The 14,916-nt window shown below is 39.4% G+C and overlaps 2 protein-coding genes across 3 annotated transcripts in view; both read left to right on the forward strand.

Annotated features, from left to right (window-relative positions):
• LOC123985457 (clathrin heavy chain 1-like) overlaps positions 1–14,916 on the forward strand; it is a 179,953-nt gene that overhangs the window by 98,037 nt on the left and 67,000 nt on the right. The window lies entirely within an intron of this gene.
• nr3c2 (nuclear receptor subfamily 3, group C, member 2) overlaps positions 1–14,916 on the forward strand; it is a 73,506-nt gene that overhangs the window by 37,455 nt on the left and 21,135 nt on the right. The window contains exons 3-4 of the mRNA XM_046072983.1: positions 2,892–3,019; positions 12,005–12,121. Of these exons, the coding sequence (XP_045928939.1) occupies positions 2,892–3,019; positions 12,005–12,121 (245 nt within the window). The remainder of the gene's footprint in view (positions 1–2,891; positions 3,020–12,004; positions 12,122–14,916) is intronic.

A 14,916-nucleotide genomic window follows, 5' to 3' on the forward strand; every position in this document is an offset into this window, starting at 1 on the left:
ACAATGAGATGAAAGGTGACACAAGGTTCTGCATGCGGGACTTAACAGTTTGAACTGCTGGCCTTAACAAGATGTTACTTCCAGTGGTACATCAACATTTAAGCCTTCATTAAAATAGACAGAAATTGCAACCTCAGAATATTTTAAGCCATGAAAATGACAAGCCATACAAAGAGGAAATTCATTTGCTGTGTCCTCGTGGCCTAGTGATGACAGATCTACACCATTTAGCCGCAATGTCCCAATTTTGATTCTGACTGGAGACCTTTTTTGCTTATCATTCTGTGACACTCTGAAGCTCATTAAGCTGTATTTCCATTATTATTCATGCCCACATCACACGCTGACAAACTATAGGCTAACATGTCTGCTAAAACAGCCTGATTTGGGAATGTCTGGTAGGCTGTGTTTAGTTCTGGGCTACTGGCAGCCGTTGGTGCACAGTCATTGCAGCCTGGCCTGTCTGCTCTGGTTTCATAAGCAGAGAGAGTGAATGACCTATATACTTCTCTGAGGGAGGGGAAGTCACCTTGTTGGTAGACCAGCAGGCAGGCAGGCTGGCATGCAGCGACAAGTTTTTAATGTGCGGCACTATTAAAGGGTTTACCACTGACTGGATTTTTGAAGCATACTCATATGCAGCGTGTGATTCTTGGCCGTTAACTTTGTTGGGCTTTTTTTCTTGTTAACACTGCTTTGCAATAGTGCAAAAAGGCCAATGTATGGAGGAATATTCAGTCGATTAACATTAGAAGAAAAACACTTCTTGACATGGAATAGATTTGTGCATGCACACATACACACACTCACACTCACATTAGCTGAAACCATGGGGCCCAGTGCCAAAAAGATCTAGTCAGACAAACACCTCACCAGAGACTCCTCTAAGCGTCCTAACAAATTGAATGTGTGTGTAGATGGACATGAGGGAATTAGATCAGTGGTCCTGATTGTATCTGAGTGTGCTGTTGCTGTACCCCTTTCCAGCTAGTCCCCTGGAGGAAATGTGTGTGCATGAGAGAGGGAGGGCGTTAGAGAGATGGAGAGAGGTGGAGAGAGAGTGCTTGGCAGCTGGTTTGATGAAGGATGTAAGGAGAATGTTAACCAGACAATCACCTTGCATGTTATTGATTGAGATGGGAGAGAGGTAATTAGCACAGAAAAGAAGGGGAAGCTGAGGCCACTTTTAATGTTTTGATACAAGGTGTTCTGTCTTTGTACCCATCTACATGTTGTGTTCTTTGTGTGTGTGTGTGTGCACATAAAGGGGAATGTTTTATAATAAATTATACTATATATCATCCTCATTTTTGCATATATGTAGACCTAGCCTTGAATGCACTACTCTACTAGAAAGTAAATGTATGTTAATTTTTTTATTCTCTGTGAGAGCCAACTGATTCAATGTTATTCCTCTGACAAGTTGGATAAATAAGGAGCAATGTGCATATTCCAATTTCACTCACACCCTTTAGCTCCATGTGCGTGTATGGAGCCTCATCCATAGGGCATGTTTGCTCTGATTTAACCGCGTGATGTTTCATACCAGATTTTATTGGGCAGCCTACCTGTCACCTTCCCTCTGTCGTTTGCCTTAAATCTCCATTTAGCAGAGCTTGTTCTGAGAGATAGATTTGGTCTGAAAGGTACTGGGTATGATTTGGGTATAGATGCTTATAAAGCTTAGTACATAGCTTAGCATTGAATCTACATACAGTATACCGACTATACTGAATTGATACTGGATTATCGAAGCCAACACTGATGTTTAAATTTGGTTATCAAAACAAGCTACCAACAACCAAGATATATACCAGGCAGGGCATTTTGTAGTTAAAAACAAAGCATGTAATGGTTACTGTTTCTTAATGACATCAAATATATCTTTGGCATTTCAGTACTGCAATTCCATGTTACTTATTAGTCAACATATAAATCTTTACTAACGTACTGGATCTCGAGGAAGCGATATCGTCAGAAACTATCGGCCTGCTAATTTATCTTCTGGGCTGCAATACTGACAGTTGCTCTGTTAATCTGTATTGACAATAAACAGCATTGATCAAATCAGTGACATTGTGAATGTCTTACCAACCTCAATTGGCTCACATTGGAGTTTTGAACAAATGTCTATAAACTGAGAACTGATCTCATTTGGAATAGGTAAACAGCGCTTCTTAACCAATTCTCCCTTTCAGCACTACATCAGTAAAAACATACTGTCTATCCTGCGCTTTAATGGTCATGTCATTATAGAAATCAGTCAGTAGTCAAAGCAGTAAATGAAGAAAAAGTAAACAATGCCTTGGATCAGGCAGAACTGAAACAGACTGTCTTTGGTTGTGGCTCAGAGTAAATAATGACAACATGCCATGCTACTTACAGTACAGCACAGGTCAGCACTGATTCTCACCTTTAACCTTTGACCCTGAATTGGTTACACAGTTTACACTTTTACACAGTAACAATTTTGCTCTATCACGCTGTCATGTCCATCACTCAATACTTTTTCCAGTGTCTCACACTGATTAAGTGTTTTGGATCCTACTAAATTTGACATCCTGCTCTGTGCCTCTCTTGTTTATTGAATTTAAATAATCTCTATAATTATGTCACTGTCATCTCCGTAATCCCGGTGAATCTATAAATCTGTTGAGTGCAAAGCCCTCCTCTCTTGGATGACAGACATCTTTATGGCTAGCCACAGTGTGCTGCTACTGTACTGTGGGTCGTAAAACCCAAGACTGTTTCACAATGTGTATCAGGCTGTAGCACTGTTAGGAAGGGTACAGTCTGCCCTGGATTTGTTGTTGACTTTTGAAAATTCTTTGTTGATTTAAAACTCTTGTATGTGTGTGTGTGTGTGTGTGTGTGTGTGTGTGTCCTTTCAGCTCGCCACTCAGGCAACCGTCCTCAACGGCCAAAGTGTGCCTGGTTTGTGGAGACGAGGCATCAGGATGTCACTATGGTGTCGTGACATGTGGGAGCTGCAAAGTCTTCTTCAAAAGAGCAGTGGAAGGTATGACATTAACTCATGTTCATCACTGGTTGGAAGGGGTGTTATGTTGGCGAGCGAAACCATTGTTTTCAGTTGCTCTTTGGTATGAATGAAGGGAAGCAAGTCATACCTGGTGAGAGCTGTTCTTTTTGTTGAGGTGTCCAAATCCACTCCCCTTCCCATACATTTGATTACTATCCTGGCGTATGCTGGCGTCGAATCAGCTGGGGGGAGTTAAAAAGTTTTCTAATATTATATAGAAATACTATAGTTCATAGACACCTTGTATATAGTAAATTCAAAGTAGTAAATTTACTGACAAAGTAGAGGGATATGGCATCCCCTTGTATGATGTTTACAATGCAGATTATTGACATTAGGTTTGGCAAAACGAGTAATTTAGAAATGCTGCTAAACCTAGGATGGGTAATCTGGCCAAAAAATTATATCACAATCACTCAAGCAGTGATTTTTTGGAATGACAAATTGTGTTTATTGTTTGAGTCATTGTCATGATCAAATGACAGATTAGTTAGTACTTTAATACAACCTGAAGATTGCCATCTGACAGTTTTTCAGTTATTGATCTCCCTTGCCCACTGATATCAGCCTTTTTTAACATTTAAAAAAAGAAAACCCATCGCTTATTTTGTTCTTTCGAGAATAGTGGCATACGTTTTTTAAACTCTTATCCTAAAACTAATACTTGTAAAATTGTGAGAGAAGTTTCATTCATATTGCATCATGCCAAAATTGGTTTTATGGTTGATTCATTGAATATCAAATAATTTCAAACAATATCACCTTATACGTGTGGCCTTAAGAGTGATTGGCACACATTCTGCTTAGTATATTAACAGTGGTTTGTGGGGACCTAGTATCCTAGTAAGTTTAAATTTAGGTAAAAGCTTACAACTTTTCCAACTAGCAAATGTTAATGAGAAAAAAAACGATAACTTTCTGTAATTTTCATTTTTGTTCCCTGATAGAACAATAGCACAGTCAGACAAGGACATGGCAAAAAGCAATGCATGCTGATCATTTTTGCAAGAATTATTAACCAATAGTTGATGCTGGTTTTATTTGCACCACACTATTTAATACAACTACTGTTTAATCTCTGTAGGCCTTCTAACGATTTGAAGGGGGATGAGGGGCAAAATGACCAAAATGCACCCCCATTGTTTACTTGCAGTTCCCTCTTCTCAATCCCCTAGTAGCAGAGAGAGTGCAGGGGCAGAGGGGTTCTTTAGTTGAATATGTTAGTCTAGTCTGCCTGACTGATTGATCCTTCATCTGACTGAAGTTTGTGCAAGTTAGTATCTATAGCCCCGACCACGGCTCTCAAATATCAGTAGCCTAACTGTGCCGTGTATTGATAAATCCTTTGTGCCGTCCATGGTGCTGAAGTAGCAGACAGATTTGTAATTGCGACTTTTTCCTCTGAGTCCCGTCATTCTGTCAGTTTCGTCTTGGATCAAAAGAGTCATTCATGAGTTGGTTTACTGGTCGCGGGTGAACAAAAGTAACAGGGTCCATCCCCCGTTTAAAAATGAACAAATCGCCTACTGTTACTATGTTATTATTTTTTCTAAAATATCATTAAAATGACCAAAAACATTTGGTACGTTACATATATAGACTGTGTCCAAGTTGAGTGGCACATTAGAAAAATAAAAACATTCAGTGGGTAATTCTCCTGCAGCAGCCCTTTATGTTATATTTAGCTTGGGGAAAATCAGCAGCAGTCATAATGTGCTTTTCATTTCGTGCCTGTTGCCCGAGGCATTGGCCTAACTCATTAAGATGAGTGTTTGAATGCAAAACACACGCGTACACACCCAGTGCAGGCGGGGGCGAAAAGCAGCAAAAAACAAGCCTGCCAGCCAGCCATCAGGGGCTCAAGGTGTTTTCCTGACCATTGGAGGAATTGCACTCATTCCCAATCAAATCATGCCTTAATTTGATGATATTTACACATCGTCATTACGGAGACCGGAAACCAGATTATGTGTCTGGGGTTATCAAATTAGACATGCCATTGTTCTTGCTTCAAGCGTGGCCAGTGGAGAGCTGGAGGCAGACGCTAAAGATCTGACTTTATGTGAGAGTACTAGTCAGGTGAGGCTCTGAGGAGCTCAGATCTTTATATGCTCTGTGATTGTACTACTAAAATTCTATATGTTACTCATATGATATATAATTATACTGATATTGACTCAATGATTGTGTGATGCCCTTTTAAATCATTTGCAGTGCTCTTTACTTTACTTAAATGTCCTTATGAATATCTCATCTATCTTCTATGAAAGTGTGATTAAGGCAACCCAAACAGTGGTGTGATGTCATCAAAGTTGCATGCAACGTGTACGCCCCTCATGTGCAAAGCGAACTGTTACCTTACTTGACCCCACCACAGCTGCTGCTGAGGTGGAAAGAGAGAGGTAAGGTGGATGGAGGCACAGGATGAAAATAATGAGAGAAGGATTTTGCAAAGTGAAGAGAGATAGAGGGCAGTGAAACAGATACAGCGGGGGGGGGGGGACAAAGAAAAAGTCAGACGCAGACAGAGAGATAAAGAGAGGAGGAGCCGAGAGAGGGAGTAAGAAACACGGAGAGGGATGGAAAGCGATGTGTCAGCAGTGAGTGCCGGAGAGGTGTAAGTTAGGACATGAGGCGACGTTTTACTCCTCCCTCCTCCCAGTATTTCCTCCTCCTTCTCCTCCTCTTTTCTCTCAAAGATAAAAACTTAGACTCGGCATTTGAGATATAAAAGAAGACAGTGGAGAGTGGGCATCTGTGCAAGGGGAATAATCCAGCCCGTGCTTAATTTCCTTTGGCACTGCCTGCCTCGGGAGACACAACTTTTTGGTCGGCTGTAGCTCATTAGACGGCTAACTGGCTCACAGCTCTTTACTACAGAGCTAGTTAGCATTCTGGAGTCATCAACAAATCAGATGAAATCCTCTTACTGTGGTGGGTCTGGTTTCCCCTTTATGCAAGCCAGACAAATCATTGTTAGGTAGCTTTATTTTACATCACCGGAGCTTGGCACAGTTATTCTTTGAAGTCTACATTTTAGGTGTACATTTACACCATCTGTTTGGCCACATGGGCCTTTTACTGTCCAAATCTGTGCACTTAAAGTTCGCCTCAAGAGGACGAATATTCATTCCACTTAATTTTTGTCATATTTACCACAAGGCACAGCCAACTTTACAAGATGAAGTTTATAACCATGGTCCCAGGAAAGGCAGCACACTAAATTATGTGCTGCCTACTCTCTGGCTGTGAGCTTTTCAAAATGCCCTCAATTTATTCTTTAAGCGTTGACATGCACATACACTTATTTCATAAAAGAAACATTCATCCACCATCTCTCCTATTCACCACAAGGCATCCAGTTTATCTTATTAAAGTATGGCAACTCTTAAACCCACACATTTTATTTAGTTTAACATTTTAGACAAACAAAGGGATAATAACTTTTATGATGCTTAAAAGTTTTTGCAGTTGCATTGCTACTGTTGACTCAACTGTCACATGCAAACGTGTAGCCAATTTATAGGCTCTATTGAAATGAATGAATTCTTCAGTATAAATGTTTATCCTGCGCTGTGGGAAAATGCCTTCTGACACAAAACAACAGTTTGTAAACATGTGTTATAATCACTAATGAAATGTGGAAATAGCTGAATGCATTCATGTGTGCTTCTCTCCTGCATCCACATCCACTAAAGACCAGTTTGTTGATACAAGGCAGCTGCACTCAATAAACGACTCCATGTGGAGAGCATTTGAAGAGTTGAACGCCATCTTATTATTCACATGTCATCAGTGGCTTGGCATGTCTGCTCTTTGTAGTAAGACTAGGCCCTGCTTTTAGCTCACTTGCTGTTTTTGCTGTTCTCTTACTGAACTGAGAGGTTTACAGAGACATTAGTCAACCTTATTATGGCCTCACTCTGCAATGTGACTGGGTCGTGGTTTCCATGGCGCTGCTGTCAATCTACAAACCTATTCTTCGGTACCACCTCTGTGGGAGAGGTCATCTGAGGACACGTCTTGCACTGTTTCTGCTTTGATTGGCAGCCCTGCTGTCCAATCGCATAGTTTTTCAGCTCAGGCTGGGGGAATAAAGGACTCCCTCCAGTGCTGGAGTGAAAGCTTCAGGTTGTGTCTGAGAGGCTCATGTAACAACGGTTGGAGTGAAGCCATTTAGCAGTGTCACCCTGATCCCAGCTCCCCAACACATGTTCACATCAGAACGTCTTTGATCAGAAACTGCATACAACATATATACAAATGCAATCACAGGCAAAAACTTGGGTGCATGGGTGCACACTTCTTCATAAGTAGTAAAGGAATTCAGGTGTACAGCATTAGGTAGAAATTTAATCTGTAAAGCTTACTGTAAGTATGTGTGTGACCCACATTGCTAATAGGCATTTAGGTTATAGAATGCAGCCTGAGGAAGGGTCTCTCTAATGCAACCTAGATACATCTGTGTGTGCATTTTACATCCTTATTGCTTTAAAAATAGACTCATACAAGCTCATACAATATATTATATTACAATATAATAATGTTTTTTTTTTATATAAAAACACATCTGCCAGTTGTTTTTTCAGTTAATTCATTAATTGTTTAGCCTGTAAAATATTAGAAAATAGAAAATAAAAATGTCCCTCACACTTTCTCTGAAGCTAAATCATTGTAATTCCAATGTATTCAAATTACAGTGATGTAAAACCGAGAAATCCTCACATGTGAGAAGCTGGAACCAACAAACTTTTGGCATTTATGCTTGAGACATGTGTTTTTCTTTGTCTAATAAATTATCTATTAATTAACTAATCATTTCAGCACTAAAATATACAGCATTCTGACTTCCTATGAAGCCTCTTACTACAGTAACAAGTATGCTGTATGTTTGGTGCATGTATGATGACATAACTCACTCATATATGCACACACTACTTCCTCTATGGCCTCAGTTCCCCTGGCCTGGGCTGACCTGCAGGCCTGATGGCCCTCCAGTGGATATTATCTGACCTCCATCTCTTCCTGCTCCCTGGTGATGCCTTTGTTCTTTGACATAAATGCAAAAAGGATCCAGCACAGTTAGTGGTTAACACCATTTGTGTTCAAACAAATAAGTTCCAATCTGATGGGCTTTATCAGTAGCTTCACTGATGATTGGTTTGTTAAAGATACAGTACTACAGAGTGTTATGACAGTACTTTTTGATGCCAGTAGTGGCTTTTCCAAGGTCTTTCCAAGGTCTTGTAACTCTATAGTTTGAGAACGGTTAACAACCTTCTTTTATTTTTATTAGAGCCCGGGTGATAAATGAGTGTGCTGATATTATCAGTCGATATGAGCTAATTGCATAAATTTCTGTATCGATGTTTGTAACAGCTGATAAGTGACAATTAAAAAAGAAACTGAGAGAGGGATCCTTCTATAAGGTTATGAGTGTTGTCATTGCATAATTTGTCCACCAGAGGGCTCTCTGCAACTCCCCTGAAAGCCACAAATCCCTCATAAAACTCAGCAATCAGCTGACAAAATCAGCTGTACTTTTGTTCCAAGTATTATTTATAGCAAAAAAAAAAATATATATATTTTTTGTATTATATCAGGTTATCTTGGTGACGTCTCATAACTACACATAACTAGTGTTAGGAATAACCTTTGTTTATGTATGTGAAAAGAAGAAAAAAAAAAAAGAATATCCGACTATATATTGGAATATTGGATTTTAGAATCCTTAAATGTCAAAATCAGTAGCGGTCTTAAAATACCATATCATCCATGGCCCTAATTTATTTGATTTGGAATAAAGTCAAATGTGTTCCTAGGTGTAACCTCCTAGTTGTAAGACCATACACATGTTTTTAATTTATACCAATAAGAATGAATATCTTGACAAACAATTTTTATAGTGCTACTACTGGGAATAAAGTTATAAAGCATTAAGATGAAAGAGAGTATTGGATTCTAACTGCTTTTATCATAAACACTGCCATAACTGGCTGTTTTTGTACATTTGATTCGTCCAAATACCATGGCCTACAAAGGCAGCAGGTGGGGAACATTTTTTGTGAGAAAGAAATGCATAGGGAAACTGATATATAGCACATTATTTAGATTATTATAGAAGTGGTAACATTAGTAAAAAAAAATAACAGCTTCTATTTTCTCCTATTTTAACTTCTGCATCCTCTTTTTATAATGATCCAGAGAGGAAAACTCGATTGTGTACAGTCCCATCCAACACAGCTGTTTGTGTGTTGTCCAAAGAACTGGAGTAGCAGTGCTATTGCAAGGCAGTGATTTGCATACCACTGGCCCAGTGGTAACAACAATTACATCTCTGAGAAGCCTGTTTTTTGGTTGTTTGGGATTTTTTTGGCTATGTAATTTGGGATGCATAAATACAGATCAATGACGATCACAGAACTGACCAAATGCACTGTGAGTGGGTAATTAAATGGCATTAATTTATGAGTCTGACATAGATTTCAGCACATCATTTATATCCCATCTTGAGTCTGCAGTAACGGCTTGCAACTAAGAAATCTGCAGCCACTGCTAAATACCGTTCAAGTTAATGTAGTATTATTGATGTGGGTCAGCTACTGTGTCTGAGAGGCTATTTTCAAAACACACTTGTGTCTAGAAACTATTTAAAAATTATGCATTAAAAGTCGTATAAAGGCTTAAAGTCTGTCTGTCTTTTGTTTGGAAAGCAGATGTATTGTAGCTGCGCTGGTAGCAAGAGGATTGCAGGGCAGATTACTTTTGTTAAAGTGGGGTCCCCTTAGGAAAGAGTATTTCCCTTTCAGAGGAATATCCTCATAACTGATGTATGCTAGAGTTGACAGACAACAGAGACTACTCAGCGGGTTGTTGCCAGATTGTGAGATCATTAGCTAAAAGTAGACGTGAGTGGACTCCATTAAAGAACTCTGGGTTGCCATTAAATGAACAATGCTGACAGAGTGTGCATTGTACCAGCAGACAGGAGTTTTTAGAATTATGTCAAATTTAATACTATCCAAAGAATCTTTATCTTTTTCATGGATTATTATATGAAAATATCTTGATAGGATTTGGCATTATTCATGAGTAATAGATTTTTGGGTAAGATTCACATGGAAACAAGAGTCTAAGTGAGTTCATAATTTAACCAGTCTCATAAGAGATGAAAGGACTTTTCCCCCTACAATTTTCCAAGGTAAGACCGAAAAAGTGTCACTCATCAGTAAGCCCGCCACGTGCCAGGTTGATAAGCAAATGCACATATTCAGAGGTAAACATGCTGTGCGAGGGCATGTGAGTGTATGCATACACAGTGCATAAATAAACAACTTCTCTCCCTTTCAGATACACACGCACACAGTCGCGCGCATACACACACCATTGGACTACGACTTCGCCTGTCTCATAAAGTGTATTTCACTCTAACAATTATTAACAAGATTCACGGGAATGAGCAAAACAGTTGACAGGAAGGCTCCAGAGTTTTCAGAATTGCCATTTGGTCCGGCCTATCCAAGCGAGTGTGTGCGTATATGCACGTGTGTGTGTGTGTGTGCACGCACGAGGGGGTTGGGGAAGGGGATGGCTGCGTTGTGTTTCCTGTGTCGCAGTTTACTGTTTTTTAGAGCAAGAAAAATGGGCTTATGTAACGATCATGTGATTTAGCCAGAAATAGTGGTGGGGCTACAGCTGCTGCCTCTCCTCCTGCAGCTCGGTTCCTTGGCTTTTGGCAGCAGCCAGACAGACACACTGCGCACTACTCCTGCTAGCTCAGAAAACAACTTCTGCTCAGTCCTACACACAAATACAAATCCTGTACTGTAGATGCAACAAAGGCAATGCACAGAATGTACATGTTTGAGCTAACTGCATGTAAACAACGCACAAGCTTTCATGCTACAACATTTATCCCAGAAATCTCTAAGATACTTCTTAGAGAAATAAACGATATAAAATAAACATGCAGAAAAACACAGACTGATATGCACTGACATGCAAACATGTGCACGCATAAAACCATATACACCATCTGAGATGTATACTCAATTTTAACATCAACAGAGAGAAGTCATGCACTAGGGTCACTGGTGTCAATACACCACACTATACCACTCCATCTGGTTTGTGTCGTGATTTCCGTGTGTGTATTTGTTTGTGAAAGCAGATACAACATTTGCAGTTGGGGTTTTTTATTGCCAAGTGGAGCAGCTTTGGCTGTGTGTATGTGCATGCATGTGTGTGCGTGTGTGTGTGTGTGTATGTATGGGAGTGAGAGAGTGAATGACTGTACATGTGCACGAGCATCAGCCTGCCTGTGTGTGGGCGTATGGCGCTCTGAGGCTGGCGGACGTGTGGAAAAAGGGAAAAAAAAGAGGGATGGCGACGCAGGCGTAGAGAAGGAGAAGAGTGGAGGAGGAGAGGAGCTGTACAGTGAAGAAGTAGTGGAGCGGAAGGAAGCGCTCTGAAATGGGAGATCATTGGGTTTAGCTAAGGGCTAGGCAGGAGGCAGGAGGGATTCTCGCCATGTTAGCATCACTGTCAGGAATAGTCTAGCTGCAGCCAGTGTCCTGGTTCCAGTTAATGTTAATACCCTCATGCCATATACTGTAAAATAGACCATTAGTCATGCTTTGTGGAATGTGAAAGTGGAATAATCACAATTTCAATCATTTTCACAGTGATAATCATGAAATGTAGATCTCAGATATCGCCAGACATTTCACGGGTTTCTGTGTTGACCTACATTACAGTAACCGACAGAGATTCTACAGTAGAATCAAATATTTACTTCTCTTCATGTAATCAAATGTATACATATATTATTCAGTATTGCATAAGTTAACCTCTTTTATTGTTCTTTAAAAAAAAAAAAATCTCTTTGCTGAACATCATTTATCACTGGTGTTTTATGTCAAGCTGTAGGGACCATCTTACTGACGCTGTCTTGTCTTTCTGTAGGTCAGCACAACTACCTGTGTGCCGGGAGAAATGACTGTATCATTGACAAGATCCGAAGGAAAAACTGTCCGGCATGTCGCGTACGGAAGTGTCTCCAGGCCGGGATGAACCTAGGAGGTGAGGAGTCACACCCTCATTACACATTTTGCCTTGTCACGTGTCTTGGATGTGACATTTGAGTCAGCCTTGCTCTGCTTGCAAGAAATTACAGATATGGAAAAGTAGGTTCTGGCTGGTGTCACATGAGACCCAAGGATGTGTATATGTGTGCACATAGTATATCTAAGCACAGTATGCATAATGCATCTACCGAATTTGTAGATCTTCAGTACTCTATCCGATGCCAGCTGACAAAGCCTGCAGACAAGTTACAGTATTACATTATGAGGAAAGACGACACTGTAGCTGGGAGGCATGTGGTTGATGAAATGTATTCATTTATTGCCACTGGCTTATTCCAATTCAGGGTCGCAGTGGTATACAAAAGGCTAAAAGCATACTTGATAGGTTTTCAGTCCATTAGAGATATTGAAATTACAAAATGGTTTTTAATTTCATGCTCCCCAGGGATGCTGGATTTAAACATGAATGTAAATGTACTGTATAGGAAAACCCTGCGTAGGGTTTTGGTAGTGCTGTCAATTACTTGGGAAAGTAACAGTGGCCAAAGGGGGAAAACATGCACACATGCAAGTACTGCTGTTACAGAAAGTAGCCTGAGTTTTGCTTCATGCCTTTTAATTAATTATTTGTGAGTCTTCTAAATGAATCCAAAGTGAAATGTTTGCAAATTGGAATGATATGTATCTATAGCAGTGGGGAGTTAATCAATGCCTAAAAAAAAGCAACATGGATATTTCAGAATCAGTTATTTCTAAGCAAGATTCATTGACTTGCTGTCAAAATTAACCATTTAACCAGAAATGGCTATTTCTTAATGATCATCACCTAATTTTCATACCTGTTATTTTTATCTTACCCTGTCGCATATGATACTCCAGCAGACATGTTTAATTTGTCTAAAACATTTTAGAGATTTTATCTAGTCAGATATTTAATGACATGATAGTGTAAAAGCAGTGAATATTTAATATTTTAATCCATATCTTAGCACTTTGGACAGATTCTGTGACTTATTTAAAGTACTGTACAGTATATAGGCAACTGTTTTATGTCATGTCAAATCAATTTAAATTGTATTAGAGATTTAAATTGACTTTACAGGCCCACGATAGCAACAGCTTCCAAACTAGCTCAAGCTCTCTGTGGCTGTAGTCCTTGGTGAACTTAGCGATGGTTTCGTGAATGGCTGCAGGAATATTTTTTTTATGTTTCTTCATAATACTTTTTTTCTGATAAAGGGATGAGCTTTATTAAACAGAAAACTATTTAAACACTTGTTGTTAAGCTCAGTTAATATATAAGAAAAATCCAGGCGTACATACAATTCATGATGCTATATAAAAATGTTCCAAACACGGCTATTATCAGTGCAGTATGAAATGTGTTTTATTTGGAGGGACAATCACATAAATTACACCAGGAGGATAGCCACTTAAAATGAAGTGCTCACAATGAGAGTAAAAATGACTAACTACTAAAAATGTTAGTTGTGAGGATTCTCTTGTTTACATTTTCTTCAAGGCCTAGGCCTTTGAATGTTACAACAAACACATGACTCATTTTTTTTTTTTATCTTGGATCCAAACCAAACCTCTGATAGTACAATATAAAATAAATAAATGGGCACTGATTCAGCTTTAACATAGTCCATTTTTCTTTGCTTTGACATCACTCTCCAAGAGCATACACAGAGATGATTGTGGAGTGACAGTAATAAACTCACTCACTCACTCAGGGGAATAAGAGTCTACAGGTGGATGCTGAGATAAAGGTGGGTCTTATGAAATGCTTTATGAGCAACTGCAGTACTGAGGTGGTGTTTGGAACAGTATACATGTCGAGGAGGAGTTAAAGGAGATGTGCAGCTGCATAGCATGGCAGAGCAGAGCATGACCATTGTCACTAAATCACTCATGTATAGTACTATCACTCCCTTAAAACATACACTAAACCTACCACAGAAGAGACTGGAGAGCCATGGCAAAAAACTTTGAAAACCACATTAGATACTGAACCTGACGTTGGCTATACGTGGAATCTGATTAGTGATACCTGTGCTCTATCGTCACCCTCTGAGAAAGCAGCTCCAACAACTAGGAGGTTTAGTTCTGCTGCATTAAAATGGATAATTTTAAAAACAATCCACCAGGTGTCAATCACATACATACACGTCAGTTTAGCAGCAAATAATTATTAATTTAAGCATATTCCACATGACTTGGAGTAAACATGTCTCCTTCTAGTGAAATGTCATGTAGTGTTGAAAAGCAGCAGATGACCATGAGTCATGAATAAAAGCTTAAGGTTGGCAATGAGTGTGGCAGCTCAGCTGTTTGGATCTAATTTTGATATGAAGACAAATAAAAAAGCTAAAGAACAAAATATTTCTGTAATGCTTTGCTAAATATCAAATATGTGGAGAAAAGTGAGTGTGACTAAGTTTGCCTTGAAGCCAATATTAAGGACTGTTGTCTGTAAAGGACAACAGTCAAACCAATTAAGCCTATAGCTAAGTACAAAAACATCAGTCTCACCACTGTGGAAATCATCAGATTAGCATCATTTCAAACAAAAATGAGCTCATTTAGACACTAGATGGATCGTAGTTAGCCAATACCAAGACAAATACCAACAACAGCCTGACAGGAGCAAAGACTTTGCAGCCAACAGATGCCATGAGCTGTAAAACTATGTCAAGCCTGGACTGTTAACAAGAACTGCAACAAAGCTGGAACACACAACAGCCACTAACAGTAACATTATTTGCATAGCTTACTGAAACCTCTTTA

This window comes from Micropterus dolomieu, linkage group LG17, assembly GCF_021292245.1.
Source record: "Micropterus dolomieu isolate WLL.071019.BEF.003 ecotype Adirondacks linkage group LG17, ASM2129224v1, whole genome shotgun sequence".
NCBI lineage: Eukaryota > Metazoa > Chordata > Actinopteri > Centrarchiformes > Centrarchidae > Micropterus > Micropterus dolomieu.